The 15,139-nt window shown below is 30.6% G+C and overlaps 3 protein-coding genes across 3 annotated transcripts in view; all 3 read right to left on the minus strand.

Annotated features, from left to right (window-relative positions):
* The window catches only part of LOC125814483 (NADH dehydrogenase [ubiquinone] 1 alpha subcomplex subunit 6-like), a 520,085-nt gene that overhangs the window by 453,572 nt on the left and 51,374 nt on the right, over positions 1 to 15,139 (minus strand). The gene's annotated exons all lie outside the window — the stretch shown is intronic.
* LOC125814468 (cinnamoyl-CoA reductase-like SNL6) lies at positions 1,686 to 5,655 on the minus strand. The gene is made up of 5 exons (XM_049493916.1): positions 5,389 to 5,655; positions 4,760 to 4,917; positions 3,583 to 3,780; positions 2,842 to 3,173; positions 1,686 to 1,990 (listed from the first exon to the last, which is right to left on the minus strand). Exons 1-5 carry the CDS (start codon positions 5,519 to 5,521, stop codon positions 1,891 to 1,893), a joined length of 921 nt encoding a protein of 306 aa, XP_049349873.1. The 5' UTR covers positions 5,522 to 5,655; the 3' UTR covers positions 1,686 to 1,890.
* LOC125814466 (inositol-tetrakisphosphate 1-kinase 1-like) lies at positions 11,625 to 13,131 on the minus strand. The gene has a single exon (XM_049493912.1). The coding sequence runs from the start codon at positions 12,939 to 12,941 to the stop codon at positions 11,850 to 11,852; it is 1,092 nt and encodes a 363-aa protein (XP_049349869.1). The 5' UTR covers positions 12,942 to 13,131; the 3' UTR covers positions 11,625 to 11,849.

Below are 15,139 nucleotides of genomic sequence, written 5' to 3' on the forward strand. Positions count from 1 at the left end.
ATACTTGTAAGTTATACGAGTTACAAAGCATAATGAAGTAATATAATAAATAAATAAAGAGCTAGTAATATATGTTTATTCGACCAAATAATATATTAGTGGTAACTGGATTCACAAATAAATATTTACAAATATTTAGTACAAATAAAAACTATTGAGCTTCTGTGAATCTATCCATTCTTTTCTAGATTAACATTATTTAGAAAAAAAATTGCAAAAATATCACAAGCTATTTTTTTTTAAAAAAAATCATACTTTGTCTAGAAAACTGGATAACTTTAAAACTTCACCAAACCTACAATTTCCACTAATAGTTTTGCTATTCATTTCTCCAAAATTGATGCAACTTCTCATTGTGTTATGCCCTTTCATATTTTTTGCCTTTATCACATGTTGAGGCAATCTCATAGTAAACCTATCTTCATTTTCCCTAATTATAATTATAGAGTGCCCCGTGGATCGCGATCTCGTGAATTTTTCACCATTCTCTCGTAATTCAACACGTTTTGTTGACGGTGTCATTGTCGTTGTGGTTCCACTATTGCATCCTTTTTCATCATCATTATTAATATTGTTTTCGTAATTGATTGTCATATTGCATGCATTTTCTGATGACTCACCCTCGTTACTCATGCCATGCATTGGATTATTTATCGATTGTCTCCTGGACCCCATACATGACTGATGCTTAGTGCACTGGACTGAATCGAGGTTCGCACGACATACGGGGCATGTCTTGTGTGATTTAAGCCAATAGTCAATGCATTCTTGATGAAACACATGGTTACATGTTAACAAACGAATAAAGCTATTGTCTACAAATTCTACCAAACAAATAGCACATTCAATTCCAAATTTACCCTCACCATAATCTTGTACACTGGAATAGATAAATGTTGGAAAAGATTGAATAATTAATGGATCAAGACCTTTATCATTTTTTGTTGGACAAATTGGATATCCAGCTACAGTAATATACCATGAGTCTAGTATATGTTGCATGAAACATCTACAAAAGAAAATGGTGAAAAAAATAATAAAAAGGACTAGAAAGACAATGAATGTGATAATTAAAGGTGGAGCGGAATATGATAATGGTGGTAGTGACGGTGATAGTGATGGTGATGATGAGTTCTGTATGGAGTTCGTCAACATTTCTATTGAAGAAAGCAAAGCAAAAAAGTTATCTTAGTACTGCGAGATCCATAAATGGTGCCTTAAAACTATATTGATTTTGTGCGGTAACCAAAAAAGTAAAGAATATTATTCTAAACGTGAAAAAATAGATTTCTTTTTTCTAGAGTGACTGAGCAAATGTAGGACAATCAAGGATGTATTTTATCTCTGAACTAGTCAATTTATTCACGCTTTGCTCGGTCATAAGTAATATCAACAAATTCATATTTTATTAAATATGGATTTTCTCACAATATTGTCTAATTAAATATCAATAAAATAGAGTTATAGTATCTTTTATATTTTAAATGTATTTTCATTGCTCTTTTATATTTTAAAAGTATAAGTATTCGATATATGTAAATCACAAAACTTCTAAAATCACATAATATATGCATTTATTAGTAATATGTATTTATATCAAAAGTGCTATTTCAAGTTAATAAAAATATTGATTCATAGAAAATTAATTTAGGAATGAGTGAATTTCTTAAATCAACACTCGTAGAAGCAATGAAAATATTAATGTATATTATTATTAAAAGCAAAATATGACTAAATAGAGTTACAACAACTAAGAAGACTTCTTGATTTTCCACAAACTATTGGAATTTTCAAATAGTAATTTATCATTCTCAACTAACATACAATTATCCTAATTCTCGTGAATTCAATAACTTTTTATAATATCTTTAATAAATACGAGTTTCAATTTTATATATCGATTTTGCACCCATCAATCTTCTTGATCATGATTTTGTTCAATTTCTTGTTGCTTATCCTCTGTTGGATTATCTTTGAATCCTTCTCAAAACTATCAAATCAAAAAGGGAAAAAATAAAATATGTTAGTAATAAATTCATATCCTCAAAAATGAACACCAATATAATATTTGATCAATGAATGTTTTCTCTTTTATGTCATGCCATCTATTTTATATTTTAGAGTTTTCTATCCAATATTCAAATAAATAGGGATGCAGCTAGAATAGTAGGATGGAGGTAAATGTCCAAATATGAGTTTCCTCGAATTCAATAACTTTTAAAATAAAGTAATATTTATATTAAAAAATTTATTAACTATAGACAATTATTAAATTTAAAATCTAATTATTAATACTTTAAATAATTATTCTAAAATCTTTCATAAAATTAAAAGTTTAGCTCCACCCCTACGTTTCCACGCAAAACTCCATCATCCAAAAGAGTGTTGGATTCATTGCAACAAGAGAGGGCATATATATATAGGATTATTGTAGGAATCATAAATTTTAAATTCTTGATTCGTTCCTGGACGTTCTCATCTCGACGAATATCAATAGAAAAATCCATGGGAAATGGGCCGGTGTTATTATTATTTTTCTTCTTGAACTCATAAATGTCTAGTCAAATATTGTTACATAAAACCAAAAAACATATATATATATATATATATATATATATATATATATATTTTATTTTATTTTATTTTTTATTTATTTTTTTATTTTATTTTATTTTTTATTTATTTTTTTATTTTATTTTATTTTATTTTTTTTAGGGAGAGGGAAAATGAGAGACATGTTGAGTTTGACTAAGCTATGATTTTGTAATGTTTTCACTGGTGATTAATAAAATCATGTTAGTTACCAAAAAAAAAAAAAAAATGAGACATATATATATATACCTTGGAGGAGAAGAAGGCAAAGGAGACAACTTGTTGGCAAGATTAATAGCATCATCAATTGTATTAATGCTGTGATTAAAACACAAATATCTACCATAGCTTGACACATCTTCATTGACACAAATATGTGCATCCACCAAGAAATCAACATCAACACTTACAAAAACTCCATTTTCATACATCTCTTTAGCTCCTTTTAGATAAGGATTTTTGATGTTTAAATCATGATCCATTAATAATCCTGAGTTTATTGACACCATGTTTATGCCTCTATCCATAGCTAAACCCCATGCTGTTTTCTCTGCTAGTGTTTTTGATAAAGCATACCATAACTGTCCATGAATAAAAACAGCTTTTATTAATTAATAAGTATCAAATAATAATGTTTGAAGTTTGCATGCATGCACAAGCAATATGTCAAAGTTCAAATAAAAATTGTAACTTCATATGATTAAAGTTACAAAAACTTATTGATTATGCCTTCAATTGGAGTCTCAAAGTTGTCTATATGTGCATTTGCCCCTCAGATAAAATTTGTAACTTCATATGTGACTTTTTATAACTTTAATCGCATTTATCTGAAGTGGCTAAAGTTAACAAAAACAACTAATAAAACTTTGGTTATGCTTTAAATAGGAGTCCCAAAATTGATTATATTATGCACTTGCCCCTTAAAGGGAAAAATGTGTCCTATCAAAATATATCACATAAATTCGGAATGAAAAAAAAAAATTGTCATACCTTGTATTTACGACAAAAATTGATGTCACTCCAATGTTTTTCATCAAGATCAACATGAGATGAAGATTTTTTATCATCAAATCCCCAAATAATTGCTGTTGCTGAGGAAGTGAATATAACTTTTTCTATAGTGTCTATTTGTGCACATGCTTCCAATACATTATGTGCTGCCCTTACCTCTATTTCTGCCATATATTCCTGCACACGTTTAATAAAAAATAAATTTGTATAATTTGTAAGTAAAATTGAAATATATTAAGAAATCGAAAAAATATAATACACAATTCATGTAAATTGAGTAATTTTTGTCTCAAGTTTATATAAATATATATATTAAGAAATTCATTAAATAGTTACTATAAATATCTAATTGTAAGTTATTATAAAAAAATTAACTTTAAATTCTTAATTCACCTTAGAAAAGGTATAGTCCCAAATTGATTTTTTTTTTCTTTTTGAAAATCCTAAAAAAAAAAAAGGACACCAAAAAAAAATGTGCACACCAAACTTTTCATTATTAGCTTAACTAAAACAGGACAAACTTGAATTAATTAGTTGACCAACTATTTAGATCTTCCAAATCATTCTACACTAATGTTCTTCTTCTTCTTATATGTACTTCTTCTGTCATAAAATAAATATTGTTTTAGTAAAAAATAAATTCCCAAATAAATGATGCTTATGTTGGATAGATATCTAATAAACAGGAGTAACTTTATAAATTATATCTTATATTTATTATTTTATTTTATGAACGTGAAATAAGTTAAAGAAACACTTATTTTGAAACTCAGAAAGTATGATTATTCAAAAACAAGATTTTACTGCATCATATTATAAAAATCTCTAAAGACCGTTTGTTAAAGTTATAATTATTTATTTTCTTACTCTTTAATTTTTAATAATGCATGTATAGAATATTAATAGTGTATATAACTCCAACTCTGTATGAGAACGCACGAGGCATATATATAGGCTCAAATAATTCATGAGAAAGCATTGTTTATCAAAAATTAAGTAATTCATCTATTTTCTTTTTAAAACTTTAAATTTTTAGATGAGAGCGATCACATAACGCAAGATTATAAATAATCAAATAATTATAAGTAATGAAATTGCAACATTTAGACATGAAAAGGGCATAATGGGGAGAAAAAAATGAAAGGAGAGAACATACATCATAAATAGTGGAGTGATCCTTGGGAGGCTCAAAGGAGTAAAAAAGACAAGAACACCCTTTCAAAGCATCAATTATGCTATGGTAATCAAAAAGGTCCAAACAAAAAACCTTCAATCTCTTCTTGTCACATATTGACATCAACTCAACTTCATCACCTACACAATATCTCAATACCATCGTGAATCTGTCGTTAAATAACTCATAGCTAATAAATTTGTCTGATAATTCATCGCTAAAAGAGATTAAAAGCGATGAATTTTTTTATTTAGCTATGTTTAGAATTTGTTCATCACTAATTCTTATTTTTCTATAGTGAATGTTTAGTTAGTTTGTAATATATGCAAGTTTGAAATTGAACTGATCGATCTTCGTAAAAAAGAATGTCTTTTTAGAAAAACTCTTTTCGAAAGTTTTATAAATATACGAAGTCCAAACTCTCCTAGAGTATTTTTAAGTTACAATACACAATATCTTTGTTCAATCCCCAAAGAGAATATAGGCAATATCTCTTTAAGAAAAATGAATTAGACATAATGATATCTTTCTTTTATCAATTTCTTACCCTAGTTTTCAAAAAATCAATTAATCCAATTATTGGTGAATTTCAAAAAAAAAAAAAAACTAACCATGATTTTGAATAGCAGCATGGACTATGAAGCCCTTTTCGAGTAGCCGAATAATCAAGCTTGAGCCGAACTGAGTAGAAGAACCCATAACACAAACAGTTTTGGAGATGCAACATAAAGAAGTTGGAGCCATTATTAATTATTAGGAAATATAATATATGGTTAGCTAGCTATGTTATGAATTTGGCTAGTATTTATATATGGGAAAAAAAAATGAATGTGTCAAAGGAGGGTAAGTATTAGAAGAAATATGTATATGTACTCCATCTATAGAGAGAGACAAGTTAAGCTAAAGAAGCAATTCAAAGAATGTGGGGTTTTAATAGATGTTTGACAAGTGGTTGTTGGGCAAATTGAGTTAAATTTAAACAGACTAAAATAGGCTTGTTAATAAATATCGGGTTATTAACTCGTTCAAAGATTACTTTGACTGAGATTGGATGATTCAAGATGGACTTAGGACTAGGGCTAATTGTAGATCAATTTTTCGCCCAACGCTAATCAAATTTTAATTTTATATTTTTATACTAAAAGCAAAAGGAAAATTGGTACACTAAGTTCTCGATATATACATAATTTAGTCTTAAACTCATAAATTTCAAATACTAATTTTCTGCCCCTATTGTATATATGAAGTCACCATCTTGCTGATAAAGTTCATAAGATAAAAGTTTGGTATGGACGTGGCAATTTGTAGTAACGTATAGATTATTATAATATAGAGAAACCATATGACCACAAGAAACACCTACTTCCAAATTTTGTCTTAACCAATAAAAATAAAAATAGCTATAGCTACTTGTCTTGTCTTGTCTTGTCTTTGTTAACGTTGTTGGTTTGTTGTACACGTTATAAGACATTCATTTTATCTTGTGGTTGCATACAAAAACATTGGGAAATAAAAGTTTTATCCTTTAATGAGAAGTATATAAGTAACTATAACAGTAATATATTTAATGTGATTTTATAAATGAAGTTTAAAAAAAATAGAATTATGTAATAGATTTTATCTTTATTTTTACGAGGTTCAGAGTCTATTTTTGATAAATCCTAAATGCAAAAAGAAAGTATCTGACATAGGATTGTGAAACAAGAGGCAACAAAATAGCAAAATACAAAACGATCTCTAACTATATTGAGAAGTATATGTATAAGTAATAACAATAACATATCCAGTTTAATCACACAAATAGAGTCAGAGAAAGGTAGAAGATGTACACAAACTTTACCACTACTTTTACAAAGTAGAGAATCTATTTTCAATAGATCCTCGACTCAAAAAAGAAGTATCCGCTCCAGGATTATAAGTAGCAAGACACAAAATAATCTCTATAACTATATTGGGATAAGTCTAATTTCTGTAATATATGTAATAATAATGTGAAGTTCTTCTTGTTTAATAAGAGAGCATATATGCAAATTTGTAGTTCCACAAATGTTATTAAGAGGGACAACAAGGAAAGACATAAAACGCATTCGTTGAATGTGATTTATCAATAAAATCTGAAATTGTCTTTGTAGCGTGTAAAAGATAGAAAATATGTCCAAAAAAAAATATTCATGCGTTATTTTACGTTATTTTTAATTTGTCATTTTCTATTTCTTATCTATTTTTCCTTCTTCAAATCTCTACATTGTTGGTTAAAAAACACTAAATTAACTAACTTAAATTCATAACCTTAATATAAAAATAAATAAATCTAATCATAAATCATGATTTAGTTTTAATGTAAACTCAATTAAATAAGTATCACAAGTTTTAAAAGTCTTCTGATTTATAATTTAATTTATTTTTAGAAATTATATTTTTAATTCACTTATAACTACTTGATTTTAATATAATTAATTATATTTATTAGAGCCGTTTGGACAAAAAAAAAATCTTTCTTCTTGAAAAAAAGAATTCACAACATTATTTGGTAATAGAATTGACCATTTTTTTCATGTAAATTTTTTTTTTCCATCCACAAAACTATATCAAGTCATATTACTCAACTTTGGGCCAACAAATGTTGGAGTTAGTTAATGGATATCTCAGTAGATTCAGATCTTGAGTTCTCTATAGCCCAAAAAGGGGCCCATAGTATTGGTGAATGTATATTGTATGTATATACAAAGGCTATGGTTACTCAAGTTACAGAGCCAAAAAAAACCCCAATCTATCTAGTATGCCAAAGATGCGTACACCAAAAAGAATGATACATTCTACACTTCTTACTTGGCGTAGCTTGTTACATGGGTCGTGAGTGGGAGCTTAGCTTCCGGCTGGGTGTGCAACCTTGGTTTGCTGTTGCATATTCAGCTCCTGTTGCAGCTGCTACCACAGTTTTCTTGATCTACCCAATCGGTCAAGGAAGTTTTTTCTGATGGTATGCCTCTAGGAACGTCAGGTGTCAAAAATCAGTTAAGTCACCATTATAGAAAGAGGTGAAATCCAGTGGGCGTCAAGCAACCCCAAAAATTAAACACTTTCACCAGTTCAAGTGCAGGTCCTTGGTTAGCTTACCCGAGTCTGATTAGCACATCCGCAATTTTTTTGAAAAATTATGTCTCTGCGCCATATCAGACACTTTGGGTATCACAAACTGTTATCTGGTTAGATGCCCAACAAAAATATTCAGTATCAGAACCTCAAGGCCAAGTATACTACCTGTCCTTGATAGCTTTCAGGAAGAGCACAACACTTTCTGACACAAAAAGAAATCACAATAAATTTCAGATAAAGCAACATCACAACACTGCTGAGAAGTAACCAATGCAAGTCAGAGAAGGGAAGAAGATTGAAATATAGGGCAGTGGATCTACAGAACTGAAGGAGTTTGAAGATATTACTATAAGGTCAATGTACCATCATGCATCTGAGCCTCTGTATAATTGTTAAAACTGAAGAGTATTTCTGAAATGCATTTCAATTAGCTCAAATTTGAACTTCTTAAATCGTAACTTCCCTCTTAAGGAAAGAGCACATCACAATGCATTTCAATTAGCTCAGATTTGAACTTCTTAAATCGTAACTTCCCTCTTAAGGAAAGAGCACATCACTGAACATTATAAGTTTCCCCTGAATGACCAAATATCTGATTTAATGCGTCAGATTGGAAATCTAATAATGTATCCATTGTTTCTCTTTCCTTCTTTGCTATTGTAATCTCTGCTACTGACGCCTACTTATAATTTTGTGCATAAACGTAGAAGAGCAGCCTAACGAATCAGTTCTCATACAGCTAAAGGATAAAAAGAAAAGGAATCCCTAGGAAGTCATCCATGACACACTATATTTAGAAACTAACCTGTTAAGAAAATGAAAAAATTTAAACGAGAAGCCACTCATACAAGGCAAGAAGAAGAAAGAGAAATACCTGTACCATTTTCTTTTCTGAAGAATGCGAATGTATTTTACCATTTCCTTTTCTTAAAGATTGAGAATATTATGCACATACTCAGCATCAAAACAAGGAAATAAGTTGCTCTGACTTCTGATACATCATCTTTCTATTTAAGGGCCGTACAGGTCCTCATCAACGAAAAATCTACACAGTGAGAGCAATTTTGGCTGGTCAAGTCGAGGATCAAAATCAATTGTGCAATTCTCCCTCCTTCCTGCAAAGAATGTCTCCATACATATTTTGTGTCATTCCAGGAAACAAAAGATGCAGTTAAAAGGAGTACATAACCAAGATGCTAATGTGACATGTGAGACACAAGCACGCAGAGTATCTAACTGGCTGTAAGTGCACACACTAAAAGTATAGACATGGTTGTTCATAAAGCTAATTTTTTTGTCTAGTATTACATTTCACAGTTTCCCAGCACTAGGGATTTTGCCAATTCAATCCATGCAACTCAATTAAAATGCCATCTTGCTCCCATGTCAAAATCATGCAAGAAAACTTTTGCTAATTCAATATCGCACAGTTAAGCAACTAAATAAGAAAGTTATCTCGTCAACAGAGTCATATAAATGCAATCTATATCAAGCTGAAATCATTTATCATTACTATCTAACCAATGGAGTAGCAAACAAAAAAGCCAAAGCCTTTATGTTATTTGCATCGTCAAATAACAGAAATGATGCATGTCAAGTGGAAAAATGTCTATAAATTAAAGATAATGGAGACCAAAAATATCAAGCTAACTCATAATCCAAAACCTACTTCTTCAGGTCCTTGTGTCCAAATATGTACTCCCTCCATTTAAACTTATGAGTTCGTTATAGGAATGACATGGCATGTTTAAGACAAAAGATCAAAGGGTGTTTTTGGTATGTTATGCATACCTTTAGTTTAAGACAGATTCAAAAGTCTACTTTACATTCTTAAACTTCATGTCTAGTCAAATTAGTATACATAAAATGAAACAGAGGGAGAGAGAAGTAAATACAGTGACATCAACTCACTCGGTCTAAGACTTGCATAATAAGTCAGCACGATAAACGCGAGCTATTTTCTGAGATATTTTTGTCAAAACAATGACCGAAAACAAGTGTCTTTCCTGAAAACGAATACATTGATAAAAGATATTAAAGTGTAGTTAGAACCCTAAGAGACATATTGATTCAATAAATAGAATCCCAAGCCATAACTCATTTCTTTTCCTTATTGTACACATGCATATCCTCTTAAAGGAAAAGAAACCTTTACCAAACAGAAATGATGATATACTCTAAAATGCATCGTAAAAACGGTCTCATGGACCAACAAAAACTTAAGAGAACAAGATAATGGAAGATATACCTTCTCCAACCATAACAAGTGAAATGCTCCCATAAATTAGGTGGCAAAATGAATGTCACTCTCATGCAGGTCATTTAAAAGAGATTCATGGGATCCGGTTTTTGTCAAGCTTTTTTCTTTTCTTTCTTTTCTTACCAAAAAAACATAGGAGTACACCAGAGAAGCAAAGTGGCAGAGAAAAGGAGTGTATAATGCAAAGGCTTGCAGATCCACAGAAGATCATCTACTCTTAAAATTTTGGTGGAGTGCAACTACAATGGACAGGTTTCTGTTCATCCTTTTGTCAGTCGTTAATTTCTCCAAGGTATTGATATAGAGAGACAAAAAAACAAGACAAGCATACAATCAACAATGCTTAAGTAGTTCAAGGGAAAACGAGAATTACTACAGCCCAAATTCAAAGTGAACTGTATAACAGCAGAAACCTTGGCTTCCCCAAATAGCTCTGATTGATCTCTGGCAACTCAACGAGTCCATCCACATGAAAGAGTCATAAAAGCAAGAGTACAAAGGATTGGCAGTAATTGAAAGATCATTAGTAACATAAGAAGGTTAAGTTCTCTTTTCAGTGAGTTGTCGACAGGACATCAATACAAGGATAAACACAGTGGGAACCTGTCCCCTGGTATAATTGCATTCGTGCTATCTAATCAATCTTCATCATGTTCAAGAATCAAACTGACAAATAAGATCAGATGGATCTTTGAAAAAAAGTTCACCAATGGCAAAATTGTGATCCACAAATTTCAGAAAACAAAAGGCAGTGACAATTCTTTTTTTGTTTCTTCACATTTGAAACGCTCAAGTACTTAAGTATCAAAACGGAGCAGTCACTCTAACACAAATGAAGAACACAGTAACCCTAGCATAAAAGAGAAATTCAATGGCAAAAGTAAATGATAACCATTAAATAAAAAGGTCCGAATACTGCATGCCAAGCCTCAATACCAGAGAATCTAATTCTCAAGTGAAGAATTAACCTTCAACTTGACAAGTCTATAAAGGTGAACACTCATGGTAAGTTGCCTCTCATCCCCACATACAGCATAAGAATCTGACAATTAATATGAATTCACTGTTATGCTACAAAAGCTAATGAATATGATCTCAGTCTGAACAGTCTTGTTTGGGTTGTGGTCCAGAAAAGGAATATTCTTGCAGTCATGCTGACATAATTCACATTAACTTCCATGAACAAGACAGTATAATAAAGAGTTATTCATGTAAAACACCAAAGTGGAAAAAATATTCACCAAGCTATATTCCTCTTAGGACACTGAAATATATAAACAGAAAGAAAACACTATTTAGGATATGAAAACCACATGCAATTATATTGGACTGCAAAACAGAAGAAAATGATGGAAATATAGTATGACACTCATTGAGAATACAGCACATTTCATTGATCAAAGTTGTTAAAGGCACATATTGAAATATTGTTACCAATGAAATACAATAGCCTTTAAAAAACTAAACTTTCCTAGAAAAAGAGTATCTGCAAAGTACCTATCTCGACTGCAAAGATAGAATGTACATGTTTCAACAAAGAACAGCATCTACTGCCTTCAGAAGGCCATCTCAGGAACCTACTTATTCCCTTCTATACTAACTCCCTACCTAGAAGAAATCCCTGCAGCTTTACCAGTAACACCTGCAAAACAGCATCTTGACCAAATCGTCTGACTGACCCTTGGCCACCCGCGCAAGCCACGCAAATGTCCCTTCTTAGACCTGAATAGTATTCTCCTTTTCTTCCCTCTTAAGAGGTGAAACTGGTAATGTCCCTTCATCCTCACCATACCCTTTATTCCCAACTAACAACCTCACCTCCTTTTCACAACTGCCCTTCTGTAAATTCTCAAAACCCTTATCATTCTTATTCAGCACATCCCAGAAAAAGTCTGTCATCACACTCTCATAATTCGGCATCTTTGCATACCCAGGGAAATAGTTAATGTCAATAACAAGGTATTTATTTCCAACCCTATTATCCCTAATCAAATCAAAATTAAAGAGATACAGTTTCGTAGCTCGTCTGAGCCCTCTTGCTATCTCCTTCAGAAAACTCAATGGGGGCAATTCAGCATCATCCAAATTCATCAGCTTATAGTATTTATCATCATTTTTTTCACAAGTGTTCAAATTTGAAACCTGCGAAAACGATAAATAACTCTCTAATTTCCCTAAATTCTCCTCCATCACATCAGGTAACGACTTCCTCTTCACACACTTCACATAATCACCAACCACATAAACCTTAAAAATCACAGCCCCATGATTCACAAACTCCTGCAAAACTATAGGCGGTTTCAGTTTACTCAACCCATCCTTATTAAACACCAACAACATCTTATGCGATTTCGCACTTCCATCAGCCACCAACGGTTTCGCAATCACAGGAAACTTCAATCCCTCACTCTCCAAATAACTCGCCGACACTATTTTCGCATCATACACAACAGTCTGTTTAGGAATCCCAAACGAGGTCGTTTCACACTTGATTTCCAGCTCAGTCGCCACCTGAAGCATCGAAATCCGATTATGCAACCGCTCAATCGCCTCAAGCGAATCAATAATCAACACATGAGGATATTTCAAAGCATACTCCTCCAATTGCCGCTTCCAATCATCACCATACAGCTTATGAAGAACACAATCGAACGGTCCTTGTTCAATCAAAGGCTTATCCATATCGATCTTAACGAGATCGATTCCTCGTTCCTTCGCTAGGTTAACAAGCGATACCTGTATGAAACTCGCTTGTTTCTTCGGTGCCAAAGCGTAACCTACTCCAAATCTCCTCATTCGCTCCGCCATTGATACAGAAACACAAATCAAAATAAAAAATCACTCAAATTTTACACCGATTCAATGTATCATTCAACAAAAAAATCACATTTACACCGATTTGGAACCCTAATTTGATGATTTTAAGCTAGGGTTTTCGATATGATCGAGAGAGAAATGATGCATACGTTATAATGTATGTGTTGTCACTCTTTTGAGCAAAATGGAGAGAAAGGAGAAGAGAGGACAAATGTTGAAGTGGTGGGAGTATATATAGGGGTTTTTTGAGGGGGTGTGGGGTGGTTAGGGTTTTGATAAATTAACTTGGGTTGAGTTAAGGGGTGTTGACGTGGCGATTATCGTAGAAATATATTTTTTTTCTGTTATATATAAGTAGGTCAATTACATATTTGAACTTTTATCTTATTGATAGGTTTCGTGATTTTTACCCATTTTTATATTAGAAAAATGTTATTTTTTCATATCTTTAAGGGTTGTATGATCAAAACGGGGGAATATTCTTGAATTATAATTAATTAAGATTAGAATTTGATGGTTGATCTTATTTTTTATATAAGATAAATTATACCAAAATTTTGGTATATAAATAATATTGATTTTAATTTATATCTTCAATCAAATGTGGAGCAAAATTAATTTAAAAATAGGAATATCTAAAATTATTATACTGAATTATGATTAAGAATATTGGTCTTATTATCTTTTACATGGGATATAAATATAAACTATATCAAAATTTTGGTATATAAATTATATTGCTTTTATTTATAATTAATATATTTGATCAAATATGGAATAAACTTAATTTCAAAATGAGAATATTCTAGAATTATCTTGAATTATAATTAAGATTAGAATTTGATTGTTGATCTTATTTTTTAAATGAGATAAACATTAAACTATACCAAAATTTTAGTTTACAAATAATATTGATTTTTATTAATATTTCCGATCAAACATAGAATAAATTTAATTTCAAAATAGGAATATCTAAAATTATTACCCTGAATTATAATTAAGATTAAAATTTGATAGTTGATTTTTATATGAGATAAACTATACAAAAGTTTTGGTTTACAAATAATATCGATTTTAATTAATATCTCCGATCAAATATGAAAGAAATTTAATTTCAATATGAAAATATCTAAAATTATTATCCTAAACTATAACTAAGATTAGAATTGGACAGTTGATCTTATCTTTATACTCCCTATGTTCTTAATTATTTGTTTATTTTTCCCTTTTTAGTTGTACCTAATTACTTGTCTATTTTGACAAATCAAAAAACGATATTTTTTTCACCTATTATACCCTCAATTAATTACTTTGAAAAAGGTAGAACTTCTTGAAAAGCTCCACTTCATAATTAATAGAGGTAAATTGGTAAACTCATTATGTCAATAATTGTTTTGTTAATAGGTGTGTCAATTTAAAAGTGGACAAGTAAGTAGGGACAAAGGAAGTATGAGATATATTATATCAAAATTTTGGTATAAAAATAATATTAATTTTAGGTAATATCTCAAATAAAATATGGAATAAATTTAACTTCATTTTAGTTAATATTTACTATTTACAGTAATATATTTTTTCTTTAGAAGGAGTTAAATCAAAAACTAATAAATCAAGGGGGAGAAAAGATATCATAAAAAATAATGGGACAGTATATTAGTAGGAAATAGTCCCATTCAGCTGGGAAATTTCAGCCCGAAAAGTTTGCTCATAAAACGCATTGGAGAGATGCGATTTATGAGAGCACTGAACAATTTTGAGTATTTTAAGGATTGGTTCAATACGTGGCATAATATAGGTAGGACTTCACGTAGCATATAAAATTGTCACGTGGGACATCACATAAAATGAATGTGTCTCGATATGTTCAATTTTATACAAGTTTAAGTGTCTACTTGTGCACTATCAAAATTGGAGGGCATAGATATTAGTTGAAGCCAAGTTGAAGAGCACGTTGACGTATTATGTCTTATATATATATATATATAATACACGTATGACTCCACATAGGACACAAAATTGCCATATTGAACACATGTAAAAACGAATGTGTCTTTAGTTCAATTTTATACAAGCTTAAGTATCAACTTGTGCGCACTCAAAGCAGAGGCGTATTCAGGATTTCGGCTAGATGGGTGCACGATTACGAAAAAATGTATCTTAAATATAAATTTGATCAATTTGACTTTTAG

The sequence above is a fragment of the Solanum verrucosum genome, unplaced genomic scaffold (genome assembly GCF_900185275.1).
Source record: "Solanum verrucosum unplaced genomic scaffold, falcon-dt-bn FXZP01000268.1, whole genome shotgun sequence".
Taxonomy (NCBI): domain Eukaryota; kingdom Viridiplantae; phylum Streptophyta; class Magnoliopsida; order Solanales; family Solanaceae; genus Solanum; species Solanum verrucosum.